At 43.9% G+C, this 21,850-nt stretch overlaps 1 protein-coding gene across 1 annotated transcript; it reads left to right on the forward strand.

The window, feature by feature from the left end:
- The first annotated feature begins 1,523 nt into the window (after positions 1-1,523).
- epg5 (ectopic P-granules autophagy protein 5 homolog (C. elegans)) lies at positions 1,524-21,433 on the forward strand. Its single transcript, XM_083905206.1, has 45 exons — positions 1,524-2,462; positions 2,711-3,376; positions 3,672-3,932; positions 4,014-4,212; positions 4,303-4,439; positions 4,515-4,622; positions 4,711-4,784; positions 4,904-5,012; positions 5,489-5,603; positions 5,694-5,844; positions 5,938-6,099; positions 6,207-6,364; positions 6,486-6,637; positions 6,823-6,963; positions 7,051-7,212; positions 7,284-7,406; positions 7,500-7,756; positions 7,848-7,988; positions 8,089-8,233; positions 8,475-8,672; positions 8,938-9,045; positions 9,150-9,272; positions 9,536-9,702; positions 9,800-10,036; positions 10,148-10,271; positions 10,429-10,573; positions 10,718-10,889; positions 11,294-11,456; positions 11,561-11,703; positions 11,789-11,945; positions 12,428-12,622; positions 12,697-12,910; positions 13,600-13,793; positions 13,886-14,093; positions 14,179-14,254; positions 15,088-15,191; positions 15,286-15,461; positions 16,643-16,870; positions 16,987-17,196; positions 17,800-17,944; positions 18,150-18,392; positions 19,228-19,441; positions 19,550-19,768; positions 19,936-20,050; positions 20,160-21,433. The coding sequence occupies exons 1-45, from the start codon at positions 2,409-2,411 to the stop codon at positions 20,340-20,342; spliced, it is 7,776 nt and encodes a 2,591-aa protein (XP_083761332.1). The 5' UTR covers positions 1,524-2,408; the 3' UTR covers positions 20,343-21,433.
- The last annotated feature ends 417 nt before the right edge of the window (positions 21,434-21,850 follow it).

Raw genomic sequence — 21,850 nt, forward strand, 5'->3', positions numbered from 1 at the left:
CCAGAGCAAAAAGGGCTGGAAAATGTTTTCGATTTTTTTTTTTTTGGTCCCAAATTTTACAAAAACATCATACCAAAATTTGAAAAAAAAAAGTTGACCCAAAATTTCTGGTCCAAAAATTGAATAAAAAAAATTTGACCCAAAATTTTTGGTCTAAAATTAGAAAAATAAATTTGACCCAAATCTGAAAAAGAAATTTGACCTAAAATTAAAAAAAAAAAAAATTGACCCAACATTTGAAAAAAAATTTGACCAAAAATTTGAAAAAAAAAATTGACCCAAAATTTGAAAAAAAGAAATTAGACCCAAAATTTGAAAAAATCGTAAAAAAAAAAATTTGGTCCAAAATTTGACAAAACAAAGCGAGGACCTGCCAAAATGTCCTCACTCCGTAAAAATGACCTCACTTTGTTGGTTAAAACCCTCACTGGTCCTCAGTATGCCACAAGTACAAGAACACACACACACACACACACACACAGCAGAGTTATTATTAGCCCTGATGACTCGATCACACGCTGATTATTATCTCTGCTCCTCTGTAACTCACCGTGAAAGCTGCTGCTCGCTGCTCATCACAGACACACTCATGACTCTTTCAGGTTGTTATTATTCCATTAACTTTCCAAACTTTTCCTTCTCTTTCGTTCATTGAAGTTCGTCCTGAAACTTTCTGTGCGCGCGAGCACGCGTCGTCCCTCCCTCTCGTTTCCATGGAAACGCAAACTCGATGCGTTAAAGGTGCAATCCGCCAATCAAAACTTAAACGCACTCTTTTTGTTGTTTTTGTTGTTGATGGTTTTTTTTTACCCTGGTTCTTACTTTACTTCTATTTTTAAGGCGATTAACAAATATTTACTTTGTTGTTTTCACAACTTAAATAATAATAATATTAAATACTGACCTTTGAGCAAGAAATATCCCATTTTCCTCTAAATAGTTCTATAAACTAATTTGTTAAATAGTCTCCAAATCACATTTAGCCATAACTTGAATCTTAACTTAATCATTTTAATAGGGCTCGGGCACCGCGTTGCATTCTGGGACGTGGCGGCCATGTTAATGGCTTCGCGAATGTAAACAAACAGCAAGTGAATGAGGAGAAGAATCATATTTGGGAAAAAGAAAATAAAGAAAAAAGATGTTAAAATCCCGAAAAGGATGTGGAATTTACCGGGATACCTAATGAGTTATGAAACACTTACTGTTCTAAATGTCTCACTAAAGTTCTGCTCATAAATTCAGTAATTCTTAAAAACAACAACAACAAAATCAAACAAAAGGATTTGTTCGTTAACCATTAACTGAACATTTCGAAATATCTCCTCTATTCAACAACACTGTACAGTTTGTCCTCTCGCGCTTCCCGTAGAGAGGAGGAGTAGTCACGTGACCACAGACTGCGATAGCGGAGTTCCTGGAACAACAAACATAACAAACGACAGCTGAGCAGCGGAGAGGCTTCACGCTGCGTGTCACTCGCCTCTGACTGTTCAAATCTGACGCTGACAACATGGGGAATTAGCCCGGAAACAGCGTAGAGCCGCCGCTGGATGTATTTCTCTGGGAGGGGGGGAAAAACAAGCAACGTAATACATTAATAGCTTCGCGTTAGCTTAGCTTAGCTTTGGCTGGGCGTCTTCAGTGTTGTGTTTTGATGCGCAGAGGCTGCGTTCGTTTTTCGTGAATGTGGACCCTTCGTTGACGCTGACATTCAGGCTAGCTGTTGTCTCTCTGTCTCCTGTCAGCGACTCTTTTTTTACGGGCTGTCCACGAGTGTTTAGTCCACGAGCACTGGCAGTATCTCGACAGCACAGCCAGCTTCCTCTGCTTATCGCAGCAAAGACTTATGTCATAGCTCATGGTGGTTGTTTGTTTTTATAGTTGGGCCGAATAATGAATCTGTTTTTAAGTCGAAATCCTACTTTTGAAGCAGTGAAATTGACAAATTATCGTTCTTTGTTTTATTGTTTGTTGTTGAAGGTCCTATGAGTAGAATTTCAAGAGAAATTCACGTTCAAAATTGTGCTTTAATTTATTTATTTACTACCTAAAAATCACAAAAAGTGTGTAACTGGACACAGTTGGTTGCAATAGGCAACTGTAATCCTAGATGTCACTTAATTATAAACAGTGGTCCTTTGATGTTTTGATGGTGTAACATGGTAATAATGCTCCTTAACTTTCCGAATTGGTTAAATTGTGAATATTAAATACTGACGTTGCAAACAACAGTCATAATAATACCTCTCGGAATTAGATGTATTCCCCAATTTGTTCAGCCTCAATTTAGCTACAACACAAATGAGGGCTGTACGTAGCCAGTTGATTGTTTCCTATAGGAAACACCTCGGTCCACTGTGTGTGATCTGAGCTAAGGGGGGAAACAGCTGGGGTAAGCGGTGAAGATGGAGGCCGTAAGACCAAAGAGGACCAAGGCCAAAACCGTCGGAAAGTCTCAGGTGAATAACGAGTTCCTTCAAGAATAGTCTAATAAAGAACATGGATATCCAGTCGATATATTAGTCTTTCAAATCTGTACAGTACTCACTTGTTACTAACTTACTAATAATGTGTTATAATAAATAAAATTGTGTTTTTAGTTTTGAACAATTTGCTAAAATTGTGAGATTGGAGAATGTGTTGACACTTGGGGAAATTAACAGCCTTTCTGTAGTTTTCATTTGTGTTTATTGTCTAATCTTTTCAGTCGGCAAGAAAACAGAAGCAGGCAGTGGAAGAAAAACGAGCCACAGCTCCCTCAGCAGTCAGCGATGACGCCTCTGCTTCTGGCTTCACTGACATCCCCCTCAGTCTGCCCTATCAGGAGCCAGAGGAGGAGCAACAGGACCATGCTCAGCCCCCTCAGACCCCTGCACAGCTGTCAGACCTGTCCTCTGAGAAACAGAAGACTTCATCATCATCATCATCACAGACTTTATCCTCATCTGTGTCGAGCAAGACTTCACAATCGACTCTCAGTGTGTCAACAGAGACGTCGCAGGGTACAAAGCATCTGGTGCAAGAGGACGATGACACAGTGGCAGATCAGGGGACTGAACTTAAAGCTGCACCACTCAGCACTGAGGTGGAAAAAGAGACACAATCGTGGAATCAGTCTTGCACTTCAACTCAGTTTGAGATCCCAAATGTCCCGAGTGCCCCTGCGCTCTACCCGTCTCTCCCTGCACTGGAGGAGGGTCCTGTGATACAGCTCGCCATGCAAACTATAAAAAGTAGTGCAAAAGGTCCTGCGGTGTTGGCGCTTCCTGAGCAGGAGTCTTCTCCCCCGAGTTTGCAGCCTCTGGAGTGTGTAGCTGAACTTTCCAGGAGCAAACTCTATCCAGAGATACCCATGACGGCTCCAGAAATACAGGTACACCGCTCTCATACACACAGAGATGACACAGATTTATACATTTGTAGGGAAAAAGACAGAATGGCTTTGATTACATTGGTTTTTATAAAGTTTTATACAGCATTTCAAACAAGGTCATCCACTAAGATGAAAAGTAACCTTTCATTCAGAAGCCAGAAGTATAAAAATGCGTTTTTTTACCTCTGACATTGTATCAACATCAGTGAAACCATGAGGATTTCATAACTCAGGATGCATTAGAGTGTTAGATACAGTATATAACCGCAATTACCTCACACTTTCCCCTTTGCAGCCGTTCTGCCTGGAGCAGCTGAGCGTCTGGGAGCCGGGCGGAGGTTTGCGAGCCTGGTTAGAAGGTGTCGAAATGCATGCCGTTCAGTTCTGCGCTCTGGCCCGGCAAGAGAACCACGAGCTGACTGAGCTGCTGCAGAATTACTGGCGCTGCCGCAGACAGCTCACGCAGTCGCACACGCAGCTACACACACAATCCTCTGACTGCAAGAGCACACAGAACCGCCTCTGGAGCTTCAGAGACGAACAGCTCACGCTTCAGGTGAGTGTTTGGATCCAGAACTATAATTATACCGCTCCAATCGTAATGATACCACCTTTGACATCATGTCACTCACCACAGGGTGTGTGTGCAGACCAGTCCAAAGTGTGTGGTTACCATCGCTTCCAGCAGGCAGATTTCAGTCAGAGTGTGCTCGCTGAGCTGAGGAGGCTCTTTGAAGCCCGCAGTGAGCTGCTCCATCAAAAGGTGGCGCTTCATGCATACACCGCTCTGTTGTCACGACTGCAGGTCGAGTCGTACCTGCATCGTCTACTGAAAGGTAAGAGAAAGCTGTAGCCAAAACTCATCGCGTGTTCCAAACACGTCCTTGTGCACACAGTACACTGTTTTGTTTCCTTCTCCTTTTCAGATTGGTCCGGCAGCCAAAAGCAGCCTTGTTCTCTCCAACCACTGAAGGAAGCCATCAGCGTCCTGTTCAGCTTCACACGCAGAGTCCTCGATGACACACAGTTCCAAACAGACATCCATCACTGGCTGGAAAGATTGGTATATATATATACACAAAGTACATTTTAACTCTTCCTTTGGTTGAGGTATTTTGTTAAGTTGTCCAATCTCCAGGTGGCTGTCCTGCTACATGTCGGAGGGTCAGGAGAACATCTGTACTTGCTGTGCCATCTCCTCTGTTGCCCTGCAGGGGTTGGAAAGTGGTCTGCACCTTTCCTTCAGGTTAATTATGGACACAATATTAAAAAATGTTTGATGATGTTTTATCTGTGGTATAAAAATGGCTGAAGTTTTCTTCTAAATGTTGCAGATTCAAGTTTTAGGAAGCACCTGTGGAGTGCAGCACTTCATGCAAGCTCTGGCAATCCTGATGTCACCTACCAGGTGTGTAAAGGAGCCAATTTTAACCTACTGTCTTTCCACTGCAGTGTGTGGTTTTAATTGTCAATCCAGATTCTCACAACCCCACATCTCTAACTAGTGGCCTCTCTGTCTTTACTCAGACATCGTGCAGAGTTTCTGGGCCATATGAAGCCAAGTGATAACCAAAGCTCTTCAGGTTCTGGACCCGAGTCTGGAAACTGGACCCTCGTGGATGAAGGTGGAGAGGAGGTAAGTGTAGTAGACCATGAGTCCCTTTGAGTTAAGTTACAAAACTTCCATAATCAGTTTGACACAAAAGGGTAAAATGTAGAAAAAATTAAGCTGTATACAGTTATAAGATGTAAGAAAATAACTAAACTGAAAAATTGAAAATTGTGTTTTCCAGCTTCACACAATATCTTAAATAAAAAAAAAAAAAAGATGATGATGACAATGATGATGCCCTTTTTGTACATTTTGAAACAGAATGTTCTAGTCTTTGTTCTAATCTGCTGAGACACAGTTAAGCCACTAATTATCATTTAAATATCAGTGTGCTGGTTTAAACCCACGGCCGCTGCCATCACTAACTTGTTGCTTAGGAACCACTTTGTTTTGAAGAAACAAACAGCAGGTTTGGTCATTGTTATTTCATCTGAAAAGATGGAGCTTCCACTTTGCATTTTAACTTAACTTTAACTTAACCTGCTGTTCTCTGTGTTTAGGATGAAGACCCAGAGAGCAGCTGGCTGCTCCTCTGTGAGGAGGATCTGATCTCCTTACTCAACCAGTTCCCCTTCCAGCAGCTCTATTCGCACATGCTGGGCATGAGTAAGCAGGGTAAGACAGTCCGTCTGTCTGTCTGCTCATCCATCTGTCTGTTGATTTGAATCATTCATAGTATGAACTGACACACTGCTCTGTGTCCAGGTGTGTATGAGCCTCAGGCCTACTCCAGTCAGAAGATGATGCGTTTGTTTGCTTTCGCGTCGTCTCTCATTGAAATTCTCGCCCTTGGCCTGCAAACCTACAACAGAGCGCGATACAGACAACTGGTCAAACGAATAGGACACATCATACGGTCGGTCCTCGATTACACACACTTCACAAGCCAGGTTACAACGCTATTAAAATCAGAAAAATGCGTTAATATATGTCATTTTCTGTCCCTCAGAATGACCGTGTGTTATGTGAGTGATCACTGGGCTCAGTATGTTACAGTGACCAGTGCTGGTGGGTCCAGCTCTCATGTGCACACTCTGCCGTTGGACAAACTGCAGCTGGAGTACGATCATCTCTTCCTCAGAGCTGTTTTACATGTGCTCAGAAACAAGCGGTGAGGCAACTTTAATCCTTGGCTTCAGGTTTCCATCTCAACTGGAGGTGATTTGCTTCATGTACTTGGGTATTTTATTTTCTCTCCTTCTTCTCCTCTCTTCACAGGTTGGGTATTTGGTTGTTCATGTCCGAGATGCCTTATGGGACATTGTCGAGCTGTATGCTGTGGAAAGTCCTGTATGTTATGCAGAGCGCAGACACGGCAGGAGTAGAAACACTCAGCGCTGCAAGAGACACTCAGTCCTGCATTCAGTCTCTCAGAGGTACCAGTAAATTCAATCTACTATCTTTGCAATGCTAAGCTAACGATGTCATGCTCATATTGAAATATTAACAGGTTTTAAAACCAATTTAAGACAATAATGTTGTCTCTCTCTCTCACAGACCCAGAGCACCAGGTGCGATTTGAACAATGGCTGTGTGAGGTGAACAGCTCCGACGGCATCTCCCTCCTCACTGCGCTGGCACACATGGCGACGCCGACTCAGCACACTGACCCTGTTTTCGTCACGACTATAACTCTGCTGATTTACCAGGTAGGGAGGGTTGATAAAAGTGTGATGTGGATTTTAAACAAAGCAGATGAAATCAACTAAACCCAGAAGACTGGAGGAAAAAGTATTATACACAACTAACACTGCATCTCATTGATCCCCTTTTTTTTTAGAAGACATTTACTACCCACGTCTTCTTTGACATCTTTTCCTTTACTCCACGTCAGGTGTCTTATGTGAGCATGTCGACCAGAGAAATATACTCTAAGGTGGGGAGGGAGTTGCTGGCTGCCATAGCAACAGCCCATCCCTATGTTATTTCTGTGCTCCTGGAAAAACTGAGAGAGACGATACAGACTGTAGGAATGGTAAGTATTGTGATTTTAACTGCTAGAAGAAGGCTACGTCATTTGGTAGATGTAAAACTGACCTGTGTTTTTGTGTGTGTATGTTAGATGGCTCTATACCTGTGTAAAGAGCTCCCTCTGAGTCTGTGGCTGCCACGACCAGAGGAAATCTGTGTGATCGGAGCCTGGCTGCTCCAAAACCCTCTGTCTGCCGTGGAGAACCGGCTGGCCTGTGTCATCCTGGAGGGGCTGAACTGGGGCTATTCACAGGTAACCATTGGAGCATTGGATGTGCAGTGATGAGTTTGTAATGAAAAGACTAAATGTGTTCGCTCTTGCAGGACGGCTCCCTGGCGCTGCCTTCATCTCTCCACAGTGAAGTTGCTCTGCTGGTGGCCGAGGCTTACCAGAAGTATCTAACTGACAAACCGTACAGTGGCCTCATATCAGAGGGAATCAAACAGGTGACACACATCTGCCCCGTTTAACCACACACAAACAATCTGACTCTCTATGGCTGCTTTCAACAAAGTCAACTCCCTGTTTCCTCACCTCAGGTGTCGTACCTTGCCAGTGTGCTTCGTCTGGGCGTGTCTCCGGAAGCATCTTTCAGTCAGTGGGCGTGGCAGCTGTTGTTAAGGCTGAAGCTCCACAGTAACAGTCAAAACCCTAAAGGAGCCTGGTCGGTTCCTGCGTCCAACCCACCTCCGGAGCTCACACACACTCCCAGCATGCACTCTGTCCTCAGGGCTGTAAAAGCAGGCATCCCAATCGGATGCTACCTCTCCATTGCCATGACATCAGTAGGACACAGGTTTGTACTTTCATGTCCAAGCTGAGTATTCATTCCCACGTCATGTGCTTGTTTTGTCAGTCAAATTAATGTCATCTCTGTGTTTGTTTAGCCTGGAAAACTTCTGTACCGACGGAGTTGTTTTGTTGAAGAGTCTGATTCAGTCTCGTCACTTGAAAGCTGCCGTGCATCTGCTGGACAACATACTGCCGCCCACTTACCCTCTCAGCTTCTACCTGCTCAATAACTCTCAGTAAGAAATGATGCATCGTTCACCCACAGCCTTTAAAACCTACTACTGCTACTGTATGTCCAACACTTAAATATTCATTATTTTTGTCTCTACTGTCCAGGTTTGTCAGTTGCGTGCAGCTGTTCTTGCAGTACGACAGCGTGTGTCCTCAGGGTGTGACGCAGCAGGTCACTCATCGGGTAGCTCCGCTCCTCACAGGAACCACGTACGGGGACAATGTCCGACTGCTGAACAGCGTTATACAGGTTTGTCACTGAGGAGCTTTGATTATGACTTCATAATTGTGTAATGTTTGGATGGATGGTGACTTATTATTTAGATATTTAGATATGGAAGAAATCTCAATGTTCATAAGACGTCGGTGTTGGCAAAATAAACAATACTCTCGTGGGCTTTATTTGCAATTTGAACTAGTGATGTACATTAGGTTTATGTCACTTTTCCGACATCCTTATCATCATCATCTGTACATATTTTATTCCTCAGAGCCACGTGGTGGAGAGTTCGCAGCCCGGTCGCGTCGGAGCTGCAGCAGTGCTCGAGTTTTGGGTGGGAATTCTGACGCAGCAGAACCTGTGGTACAGAGACAAAACGGTCCTGTTCCTCATGGATCAATTGTGCTGTGCTGCGTTCACTCACCACCAGGAGGAATGTGTGCAGAAACTCCTCTACCAGCTGCATAAGGTAAGATTAACATTTCAGGAACCTCGTCGGTTTCAGAGTTTGGCTGTAAATTGCCATAAGGAAGGAATATTCAATGTGTGACTCAGTATAGAAAGAGGAAGGTTTTGAGGGAAACTCGAATTTAAACTGGAACCTAAATTAAGCTTTGATTTCATAGCATCTGGTTACTTGTCAAACCTTTTTCTCATAATTGCTTGAGAACGGTTGAGAAAGGTTACAGTGACACCACTAATGTAATGATTTTCTCCATTTTCATACCATGCAGGATGCCTTGGGTTACCATGGTGATCGGGGTCTGCTCACCTCTCTCTTTGGCTGGATTGCTGGGAATGCCACGCCCTCCTTTATCGAGGGTCAATCGCTGAGTGTAGAGGTAAGCACCCCAGAGTATGTGCAAGTCTTTCTGCTGTTATCAGTAAAGCACTCAATCTTGATAGACTCTGTGTTTTCTTTCTCTGTGTGTGTTTTTGTGTGTAGGTTTGGTTTGCTTGGCTGGTGCTGAACATGGAGGGTTTGGTTGAGGAAGATTCTCAGCTGAGACGCTGCGTTGAACTGGAGCTCCTGTCAGAGCCCAATGTCTCCCCAGAACAAGCTTTAAAGGTGTACAAACAAACATAATTATACATTTCTTGATCACGTTTTGTTGTTATAAAGTACAGAAGCGTATTGCTGCCAGAAAAATATGAATGAATCTGAAATTTTGTGTTATAACAAGATATTCCTTAAATTATTGTGACATACAATCTTATCGTGTCATCTGTCTGTCTATCTATTTATTTATTTATTTATTTATCTATCTATTCATTCTCCTAAATGTTGACTAAAGACTGTTAACGCTGTATCTGTGTCTGTGTCTGAGCCAGAAGGCGCAGCAGAGGATAAAGTTGCCAGTAGCTCCGTCCCTGCAGCGGTTACAGGTGTACCGCTGGGCGTGTCAGGCTGTAGCCACGCCCCCTGACCACCCGCTCCTTCCTCTGGTCTGGCAGAAGTTCCTACAGCTTTACCTCAGACAGCCGGGGCCAGAGTATGGGTATGATGCACACACACAGCTGTCACTATTCCCAGCCTAGCGAGATCTTGAAATATGCAGAACCCAAATATCACGTTTACATTATGTTTTCCTCCAGACTTGCTGCCGGCGGTTGTATCGGGCGCAGGTTCTTCCAGGCTTCATCTCAGGCAGCTTTACTCGGAGATCTGAGGCTTAGAATCCAGGAAGTGTCCGACTTCCACCACGCTGCCAGCCAGGCCCTCAGGGTGCCCCCTCCACAAACGCCCTCATCAGACGGTCGCAGTGATGAAACTCCTGATAATCCCTGTCCCTCGTACCTCACGTCTCCACAGCTACACACGGAGCTGGTCAGGTTAGTCTCTGGTGTGATTAAAACATCATTTGTTACTGTTTGGCAGATGGTATCAGACATACTGTAGGTTTTTGCTGGGATCCCAAGTCTCATTGGATTGTTTGTTTACAGGTTGTTTGGTGTGTTTGCTTTGTGGTTGGATGATGAGACGCTGCAGAAGCAGGAAGTGTATCTTCCCTCTCTTCCTCCACAGTACGAACCACACAGACTGGCACAGGTCATGCAGCGGCATCAGGTGGGTGGGTGAATGGCAAAACGGTAGTGTAAAGGAGCTTTGTGTAGAAAAGTGCTATATAAATATAGACCATTTATCTGTTACTGCAGATAAGTCAGAGCTCTCGTGTGTTACAGGATATTTTTCTTTCATTGTCATGTCTGTTATGATGTTGTAGGAACTGTGGCTCGAGTTTGTGGACCAGGAGCGTCTGCAGTATGACGAGAGGGAGGTTTTGGCTCTGTGGGAGAAGGTGAAGAGTGAGCCAACCTTCCTGCAGGCCCAGAATCCTGGCTTTATTGACTGCACCAGCCCGAATAATGGTACAAAATTCAAATTTTTGAACCAAAAGAACGCTTTTTGCAAGAATTATATTACAGTATTGATGATATCTCACTTGTTTTTATCACTGCCATATATATTTTTTATTTAGTTTTTAGTTATTTGACATTGTTCTCTGTGTGCAGCAAAGGAGCGCATCCTGTCCAACCTGCAGAAGCATCCCGTTCCCCGTGCAGCTCCAGAGCTGCAGCAGCTCAAGGCGCCCGTGGATGAGATTCTCCCCGGCTGCTTCACTGACTCTAAAGCTGCTGCTGAGCTGCTGCAGCAGGACCTCTGCGTTCTGCAAGACCAGGCCAGGTACATGCTCTACATCCACGCTAAAGTACCAAAATTGGAGAAGTTTAAAAACTGGGGCTGTGTTTTAGTACAAACAGGCAAACACAGAACTTTGCCAATTCAGTTAAATATATTTCCTGATTCATTCTTATCAGCCATGACTTGACAATCGGCTGTAAAGGTCAGTTATCAATCAGTCTAATAACAGAAATCCTTGTTATTGCTTTTTATCTTGCTTTTTAGAAGAGAATCAATCAACGTCCTGTTTATACTAGTATGTGCATGCCCAGCGTATGTGAACGGTCATGTGATAAATGTTTTTAAGCACATTAGTATACACAGATTACCCCAGAAACGAAGTGTACTGCATATGTGCAGCTTTGTAGATTAAATACTGATACCGAAACACGTTGCTTTGTTGCCAGGATTGCAGTGGCACGTGAAGCCCAGCAGGTTGCGATGGAGCAGGAACTGCTGGAGAGCCTTCCTCTGCTGTATAAGAACCGGTCAGAGCAGGTCACCATGGCCCTGGAGTGTAAAGGGAAGGGAGGACAGCCGTGTCAGGGACCGGCAAACATCACTGTCACCGTACGTTCCCTAAAAACTGCAGATATTTCAAATTGTGAGATATAACAGTGAGGTATTTGCCATGGTTTGTTAATCCATGTGTGTGTCTGTTTATAACCATGTAGTGTGAGCGTGTCCAGAGACAGGAGGCCATTCAGACTCAGATAACGTCGCTGCGCCGAGACGTCAAGAAACTCCAAACAGACGCTATGGCCCCTCCACCTCAGAGCCTGGCCCAGGCTGCAGTCCACACGGAGAACTTTATCACGTTAGTATACATAGATTTTTGCATTTTTCGATTAAAATTAATTTTTTTTTAACTGCAGCATGAACCACGTTTTTATTGTGCTCAGGGCCCTGGTGAATATGTACAAGGTGCAGAAATCTCCTGCAGTGCAGCATGTTGGCGTGTCAGCCTTTTACCAGGTGGTCTCCTTTGTGTGCGAGGACACACTGCGGCATCCGCCAACACGGCAGTATCTCTCCTCGTGTGTCGAGATACTGGGACAGGTGTGTATGCGCACACCCCAATACACTGTTAACATCATTAATGTTAAGTGTTTTAATTAACAAAACAACAAAGTTAACCTGCAAGGAATCAAACATTATACTTGTGAGCACCAATGCACTTATCGACCACTTAAACTGTGTCTCTAGGAGCTGAACACAGACAATATGACGAAACTGTGGGAAAACCCTTGTCTTATTGATATAGAATTATAGATTTACAAACAGTATCTGCAGGGTTTCATTTTTAACTGTTGGTACAGTTAGGAGGCGACTGTGATGTCACTGTTCACTCAGTAGGGGGCAGTAATGTACCATCACGGATGACAACAGCTAAAGAAGAAGAGAATCTTTGGTTGCATCACTATAGACCACTCCTAAATTAACTTTACCAAACGGACAGGATCAGAAAGAGAACTCACAGATGTGAAAAAGACAGAACTGATAATAAAACCTGCTCTTAATCAATTTAAATGTGTATCCAGGTGTTTATCCAGCACAATCCAGAGGAGTGTGGCCGTCTCCTGAAGACCATCCTGGAGCAGCGGCGTCTTTGCCCTCTCATTTCCCCGTTCTTCACTCCCAACGCTGCGCCCAAACAGCTCGTCTTCCTCTACCAGGACGTGGTGACGTCACTGCACTTCGACAGCGCCGACGTCGTCTTCATGCTGCTCACGAAGGTCGGTTTTTAAGAAGTTAAATATATAACATGTTGTTGCTGTCACAGTCCTCTAACACCGTCTCCCCTCTGCAGTTTGACTTGCCGCTGTGGCTGACCGAATCCCACCCTGTGTTTTCGGAGAGAACTCGTTTGCTGGAGTTGATCCACGGCGCTCTCTGTGTCTGCGGCCGAGACCCGGAGCCTGAGCTTCTCATACCTTTTCACCTGTTTGCCAAACACTGGACGTGGCTGCTGCGCCACCACTTCCCCGATCACTACAGTGACTGCCTGCGTCTGCTCATGACCAGTAAGTGTGCACTTTGGATTCATGTCTCAACCACATAATTAGAAGTTAGAAGACATCAGGCTACAAAAGAAAAATACTTGCAGGGACATTGCTGTCACATTGAAAAGCACATCTCTATTGTCTTTTCGTGTCACGTGTTGCCTTGTTAAAGCGCTCATGAGCAGGGAAGGCTCTGAAAATCGTCTCATAATCCCTGTGATTCAGAGAAAAACACATCCATCCTCCTCACACAAGCCCTCCTACTCATCTCCCCAACAACAAAGGAGGGGAATAAATAATTTAATTCCGTTATTGTTAGCTGAGTCATTCCTCCAATCAACAGGCAAGGGCGAGTTTATTTAAATAGCACCGTTCGCACACAAGGCACGGTAAAAAAAAAAAAAAGTGCTTGAAGGAGGCAGGAAATACAATGCAAAGGCATTTTAAATTAAACGTTACCTTAAAAACATTGTAATTAAAACACAATAGAAAGAGAAAAAGTGTGATGTAGAAACAGTAAAAACAAACTGTAGCTACAAAATAGCTAAAGAAATCAGGGAAAATGTGGCTTGTAGGGTGTTTGCCTTCGTCTCTCTCCTATTTCATCTCCCATATTATGATTCATGATATTTATTAAAGGCTAAAAATGCCCAAAAATAATTTTTAAATAGGCAACAAAATCAAACTAATGTCATGTTGAATCTCCCCAGGCTCTTCAAACCAGTTACTGAGTCCAGAGTGCTGGAAGGTGACTCTGCGAGTGTTGGGCTGCTTACCTCCGTCCCGCAGCACAAAGATCAAAGCTGAACAAACCCTCGCCTCCACAGACGTCTCCGGTCGTGCTGTCGCTGCACAAGCCTCTCCCTCTTACTACAGATCCCCCATCAGCCTCTCGCCCCAGCAGGTTACTCACGTTGTTGATATTGATATTGATCAGGATACTTTAACATTTCGTTACTAATGCATCATGGCTGTGGTTGTTTTTATCGGTAACAGGTGGATGAGACGGTTGAGTGGCTGAGCGATTACTTCCTGCGGAGTCGTCTCGGTAAACAAGACCTCCGCAGCTTCGGCCTCTACTCTGCGTGGACTCCTTACATCAGTGAGGTCGTCTCCTTCTGGGAGCATTTGATCAATCATTTAATCAACGTCCAGCTCGGCAGCTGTGCCAGAGAGTCGGTGGGCAGCAGCAAAATAACAAAAGGTATAAAACTATCAAATCATGTTTTCACGTTTGCGTGCACGTTCTTAAGTTGTCGTAATGAAGGAGAAATGTCTCTCTCTCGCAGCTCTGCAGGACCTCCACTGTAAGATTGTGAAGTTATTTACGCCTTGGATCTTTCCCGCGGACTGCGAAGACGGCGGGTAATCATTGCACTACAACCACACAGCTATCAGTTTTACATAGAGGAGGAGAGGTGTTCCACAAGATGGAATCATTGTTTTTTGTACAGGTGAAGAGCAGATGTTATGTACGTTGTAGTTGTACAAACTGTGAGAGAAATGCATGAAACATCATCACTTAAAACTCAGTGGCTGCCAGCCATTTTCAGCGCAGCGAGCCCCATACCGCCAAGTGTTTTACAGCATTTTGACTGATTTTCCAAGACCCACAAAATAGTGTGTTCTATGACTATGTAAACACCGAAACTACCAAAAGAAAGAGTAGACTCTCTTCTTTCATCAGGTTGTATTTGAATTGACATCTATAGATGTCATCGGCAGCCAACCAATCATGAGTGCGAGGAATAAATTCATATGGTAGCATTTTGTTGCTGCTTTGATCCACTGCAGCGAAATACAAAGAAGTACGTGGGACTTTTCAATGACATGATCTCAAAATCTCAAATCCTCTTTTATTTGCAAAATCCATTTCCATTGCATTTATTTATATTTACCTTTATCGTTACGCCACATCTCCCTCAAGCACAAAAAGCAAAATACTGCAGTTGGAATTGAACCTTGTTCGCTACAGGGGTGTTTTTTTACGTGGAAATCCAAAACGCACATAAACACAGACTGATGGAAACCCACTTAATGGTTTGATTACTTTATTGTCCCACATGTTTGTTGTTGTTCTCCACATGACAACGCAGCATACGAACAAACGAATACGAACAATGATTTCAACAAAAAGAGAGTGCAAACAAGAGCTCATTTTAACAATATTTATAATAAAGGCTTCTCTTTTGTCTCAGAAACCTCAAGTGCTACCCCTGGCTGGAGACGGATGCGAGCGCCGCAGAGCGCCTGTTGGGGCTGTACGCTCAGCTCACTGACACGCTGCATCACAGATTCAGAGGTCGGGGTCTGCAGTGTTCACACATGAGCATGTTTTTTTCCCTCGTGTTGTTATTTTTAACGTGTCTGTGTGTGTTGCTGCTGCTGCGTTGCAGATCGCATGCTCCCTGGTCAGAGAGGAGCTCTGTGGCTGTGTATGATGCAGTATTGCGAGAGCTGCACGTCGCCCCGCACGCCCGAGTACCTGCTCTACCTGTACCACACACACCTGCGCAGCTTGCCCTGGAAAAGCCTTCACCCCGACACTCAGCTCATGGAGCAGCTCTTCAATGTAAGACACTTAGCCGAGTGGTCCCCCCCCCCCCCCCACACACAGCACTGCACACTGATCCAAACATGCAGCACTCAGGGGAGCTTGTTAATGTGAGACCTGGGTCCTTGGCCCCAAGTTCTAATATTAGATTTGCTTTACGTAATCAGAGCCTCATCAACATGTTCCTAGAAACTAGGGCCACATGGGTCCATCTCTCCAGAACCAAGAGGCTCTACAGAGGCTACTTTAGATCCGAATCAGCTTTATTGGCCAAGTATGAGTGCACATGCAAGGAATTTGACTGTGTAATTACACTTATTACACGTAAAACAGAACAAGAAGACACAATTTAACAAACTAACACATTAGGTAAAGTTAGAGAGATAATTTACCAATGTAACATACTACGTCAAATAAAATCATTATAATATAATGCATGAATGGTAAAACATGCAGTACCAGAAAAGGTATAAAAGTATGTAGGAAAGGGTATGTGGAAGGAAAACCATCTGCTATATTTATAAACTTAAACATATTGTGTTGTAATAATCATGGAGGTAGTATTATGGAAATGGTCTTATTTCTAATGCAATTTCCTGGTAATAACCATGATCATAGTGTGGTCATAAGACGGTAAAATTACAGAAGTAACATGTAATTTCCAAAGTAATGAGGATTACTATAGGCTACTATCAGTGCAATGCTTTTACATTTGTTTAAATTAATACTCCCTTATGGATCTTTCCCGCGGACTGCGGGTAGTCATTGCACTACAACTACACAGTGGTTTTACATAAAGGAGGAGAGGTCTTAGTATCTGAGAGACAGATGTGATTTATTTACTAAATCTGTTTCCACTGCATTTATTTATAATTACCTTTATCATTACGCCACATCTCCCTCAAGCATTAAACAGATGACAGAAAATGACTGCAGTTGGACTCGAGCCTTGGTCACTGCAGGGTGTTTTTACGTGGAAATCCAAAATGCACGTAAACATGTAAAAATTAAATTAATACTCCCTTATGATCCTGACACTTTTCCATAGATCTTACCACGCTATTATTTGATTATTATTATTATATTAATAAGATGGTATTAACAAAATATGACTCTCCTGTTGAAATTTAAGAGATTTGATTAGTCTGTTTGCGTTCAAATTACTTTTTTGCCTATTCACTGCTTTGCTGTCATTTCAGGTGGAGAGAGGAAGTCCCAAGAGCTGCTTCCTGTTCATGGGAGAAGTGTTGTGTGAAGTGAACTGGATCAGCGTCCTGAGTGACCACACCTTACAAACACCTTCTGCCTCTGCCGCGTATCCCACTTTACCGCAGACGTGGACTCAGAAGGAGTCGCACACCATGCTAGTGTATCTGCTGTACATGCTGGTGTTTCTGGCAAAGGAGGATCAGCTCCTGACTCAACAGGTGAGTCGAGTTATTTATTTGTGTAGCGCTAAAGTCGAGCCAAAGTGCCTTATAAAAGCAAAGAGTAACGCCAAAGGATGATTGTGTCTCATCATCTTTCCTCCTACGACCCGCAGGACTCCCCTCTGCTCAGTCTGTTGGTTCAGTCCACCTCTCTGCCCTGGCGTCAGCTGGACCTGTCCTCATACCAAGGCATTCTGGGATATGTCAGCACCCACTACCCTCCCACTTTGCTGCTGAGCATCGACTCTGCCCCTCAGCTGCTGCTGAAATCGCTGCGCGGTGCTGCTGGACTCCACTGCCGCACTAATGAAGCTCCACACATAGTAAGACAATACAGCGTGTGGGCCCTTTCAGCCCTGATATTAACATCCATGACTTCAGACCTTAAGTCCAATCGCAAAAAAACACATTCTGAGGTGGTTTGCGGTCACATTCCACATTCCTGAGCATGCATGAGTGATATCTGTCCTCACGATGCATTACCAGAAGAGATTTTACTCGTTCTTAGTGCCCATACTTTGTTTAATATTAAGCCACCACCACAATATTAACTTTGATTGTAGCATAAAGTCTTATTTCATGTTACAGCAGCGTGAGTAGAGCTCTGAATCAGCTCCTCAACACATACTGTGACACGGATGTACACACATACTCACCATCACACACAAACAAGAGTCTGATCCAAACTCATGTGGACACAGCAGATGCACCCAGAACTGTACAGTCATGCTTCAGGGCTGTCCTGAGATTAGATCACTTGGTATAAATGATAATCCCAGATCTGAATGGGGCAGCATCTGTGGAAAAAGCTGTAAAAAAAATATGTCAAACATTCTGTTAGATGACCGTGGATGATGAAATGAAGTGTTGATAACTCAGCATTTATTTCACATAAACTGAAACGTAATCTCTTTCCCGTTTGTCAGGAGGAGACGCTGAAGGCCGGAGCGTACGTGTGCTGGTGTGTGCAGTCTCTGGTGAATCTCGAGCAGGGCGGCGGCATCAGCCTCGGCAGCCTGGAGGCTCAGCTGGAGACGCTTTTAGAGAGTATTGTCACATTCAACCCTCCAGGTGAGATCCAGCACTCGTCTGTAACAGCAGGTACCACCCGTGGGGAGTGGGGGGGGCGGGGGGGACTCGATAGCTTAAACGGTTAGTCTGCAGGGTGCAGCAAGTCCTCCGCTCAACACCTGTCTCCCCGCTGTGTTCTGCCTCGACAGCCCCTGAATAAACATGTCTTCATTATCATTCTTTTTTATCCCCGTTTCCTTCACAGAGACGGGTTTGGAGCAGAGGCACATGGCATTTTGCAGCCTCTTTAGCGACGCTCTGGCGTTGCTGAACAGTGTCGGCGTCTCGTCCGGCGAGGCGCTCGCGGCTCGCGTCATTACCTGGCTGGACAGGAAGGGGAGGGGCTTTCCTATCCTGCCTCTTCTCACAGCTTGCACCCGCTGTCTGGCGTCGGTGCGGCACATGACGCGCATCATGGAGGCGTGCATCACGGCGTACTTCAACCACGGTAAGCCAGGTTGTAGCGTTGTCGCCTTAAAGAGTGTTGCATGAAGAGGAAAGTGTTTACGTGTCTCCATATGGCAGATATTTCTGTACTTTGGCTAGTATTGTTTTATGTAAGAAAGATGTATTAATCATTAGTTCAAAGTCAGAAAATGCAATAGATACCAGAGTTTTATTAGCATTTGCACAGTAAGTCAGTAACTCAGTGCTTTAGCCCTTGCAATAAAATCCTTTATTTGCCAATCTCCGTTTACACAAAAGACGAAAATTTAGCATAAATTATAAAAATATAGAGTGAAAATTAGACGTAATGAAGGTGTAGGAGAAGAAAAAGTATAATTAGAGTGGGAGGCAGCATTGAATGTATTGTTCAAGAGTCTAATAGCCTCTGGGTAAAAGCTATTTGTCAGGTTTTCTTTGTCCTTGATTGATGTTGTGGGAGTGGGAACTGCCCCGAATGATTGTGCAGGCTCTCTTGATGACACAGGTGGTCTAAATCCAGACGTGACCAACTATTCCTAAGGTTAATTGACGAATCAGTTACTGAAACAAAGAATCAGCTAAATATATAACACAATTACACAATATCTGTACAGTTGAATATATTGTTATTGTGTGTGCCGGCTATAATGCACTTATAGCAAATATTATCCTTCTGTACAGAGCCAGTTTCACTTTTTATTGCAAAATCAGATACCTATATGTTCTGGGAAAGTACAAACTTAAACATTTAAGTTGAAAATATCCAGCCTAGAAGTGAATCAGACTGTTTGACTTCTCCATTGATAGTAAATGTGATATCAGGTGTTCACATGCCTCTCTCTCTTCTCTCTGCTCAGCTGAGGAGGAGTCTGTTGGTTGGGGTCCAGTGTTAGCGTCGCTGCAAGTGCCCGAGCTCACAGTGGACGACTTCCTCTCTGAAAGCCACTCGGGAGGAAGCTTCCTGACGCTCTACGCCTTCATCCTGCAGCGTCTCAACACTGAATTCACAGCAGCTAACGAGAGGAGGACTCTGGCGCTAATCAACACGTGGACCGGTCAGGTCTTCCCCAGGTTCGCCCTCCCCCACTCATCGTCTCATCCCCTAGATTGGATTTGATATCGTTTCAAAGTGAGCTAACAAACAACTGCATGTTCTGTGATGTGTTTTTGCCTGTGCAGTGGTCCAGGTGATGAAGCCAAGCTGTTTCTCTGGTGGCACAAAGCACTGTACCTGTCGGCGGAGCAGATCCAGCCGCAGGCAGGTCTGACTGAAGTGTCGGGAGTCGTCATGAATCTGCTGAAGCTGCAAACCAGGCTGCTTCAGCTGGGAGAAGAAAGGCAAAACTCGGGGCTGCTGGGCGCTATAGGCCTTGGAAAAAAGTCTCCTGTCTCTAATAGGTATGCTCGCATGTATTTTATCAGCAAAGAGGCCAGAATAGAGTCTTAATTTTAAAGCTGCTGGCAGCAGCAGTTAGTGTAACATGTTTGTAGACGACATTTACGAGGTTTCTTGAATGCATCTCATAAGCTGCTCCTCCAAGCTCAACATCACCTGTCTTATCTAGGTTTAGGGTGGTGGTACGAAGTCTGGCAGCCTTCCTCTCAGTCCAGTTACCGTCGGACACCGAGCTTCGACTTCAACCCACCAGTGATTTGCAGCTCTCTGCGAAAGCCCAGCAAGTATGCAACAAAAACTGCAAACTATTTGTATTAGTTTGTGCTCTCTTCTGTAGTATCTTCTTAAAATAAATTGTTTTCCCCGATTTTGTTTTTTTCTCCGTGACTGCAGGCACTAGGGATGTTGGAGGCCATGCCGAGCAATAAGCAATACGCCGAGTTTGAGGACTCCGTGAATAAGGCTGTCCAGTTCATTCGCTACCCGGGACACTGTCTCAAAGACGCACCTCGACTTTTGTCCCTGCTAGCCAACCTCCTGTACCCTGACCTCAGATACCTGCACATTATCCGCTAAGACTGACGTAACTTTTGACACTCCTGCTGGAGACTGAGAGGACATTTGCAGACAAAATCGAAAAACTGGAGCACAAAGATTTCCGAGTAGTTGCACTGGTGCTGAATTACTTTTACTATTATATCAGTAGAAGCTTCGTGTCTTGTCAGCAAGGACTTTGTGGGACTGAAACTGACACAACTAAGAATCAGTAGGATGATAAGAAATGTTGCGTGCTAAGCTGTGACCTTTTCTTAGCTGCTGTTTTTTTGCTTTGTTGCCTTTTTATTTAAGGTCTCTACTCGATTTCAGTAATGCGCCTATTTTTCTGAAGCAGAATCCATTAATCAGGACTCAGTCACCACACCCTTGAAGGACACATCTCATAGACTGATGACTTAAGTCGTGCCATCTTTAAATGGGGAGCGATATAGCGCCAAAAACCTTTTGGGTTTAACGTCTGATCCTGAGATTTGCTGTTAATTCCAACACCAGGCTTTGGTTTATGATCTGAAATGTCTCAGAGACCTTTGGTACTGTATGTAAACGGACGAACACAACGGCTGCCTCGACAAAGTGATCATGATTGTGCCAGTATTATGTTTGTGCCCAACCAATCGTGCTTTGCTTGTTTGTTTGTTTTTGCCAAAAAAAGATGTTATTTTCTTATGCTCGGCTACGTAAACCATTTTGACCATGACCTTCTGGTTGTGTCGTGTGTTGGAGATCAGTTAAGACGTCTCTGGATTATACACAGTGTGACTGACACTTCTATAATATAGGGGAGTAGATGATTATTTGCAGTAATCTGGTCTTTGTTTCATCTGAATCTAAAGTTTGACGATGATGAGCTCTCTTTACTGGACAAGAAATACTCAGTATTGGTTTCTGTGGAGACGACCTTGAACAGAGCATGGTCTCGGCGTCTAATCATCCTCCCACTTCAATGAGAGTTTAGGAACAACATTAACTGTGTGTTTCTTTAACTTTAAAGCTAGTTCTATGAATTTATCAGTATTTAATCAGGTACAGGTGGATGAAGATTAGAATTTTCCCTCTTAATCTGTGTCTGTTTGCTACACAAACCTCCGTCTGAAAATAAAACAGCAGAAGCTGCACTAAATATTTACAATGGGCCACATCGCCTCTCCTTTATTATAAAGTAACATGTGCTCTCTATTATAGATTATTATTGTCTGGATGTGTTACTTAATCATCAGGGACGTAATGCTTTTAGTGATTCCCCAAAACTAGGGTTTCTATCTAACTATCTATTCATTGGTGTTCAGAATTTTCAGCTTCTTAAATGTGAATGTTTTCTGTTTTGTTTTTTTTGCTCCATTTGACAAAGAAATCATTATAATCTAATCATTTTGGTTCGTGGACAAAAACAAGACATTTGTGAATCATCAATCATCATCATTTCCAGTTTTGGGAAACACTGAACAACATTATCTGACATTTTCTGGACCAAATATTATGTAAATAACCATTAGCTGCAGCCCTAGTCGAGACCCACAGATGGGTCG

Source organism: Microchirus variegatus, assembly GCF_963457635.1.
Source record: "Microchirus variegatus genome assembly, chromosome: 18".
In the NCBI taxonomy this organism is placed as follows: Eukaryota; Metazoa; Chordata; class Actinopteri; order Pleuronectiformes; family Soleidae; genus Microchirus; species Microchirus variegatus.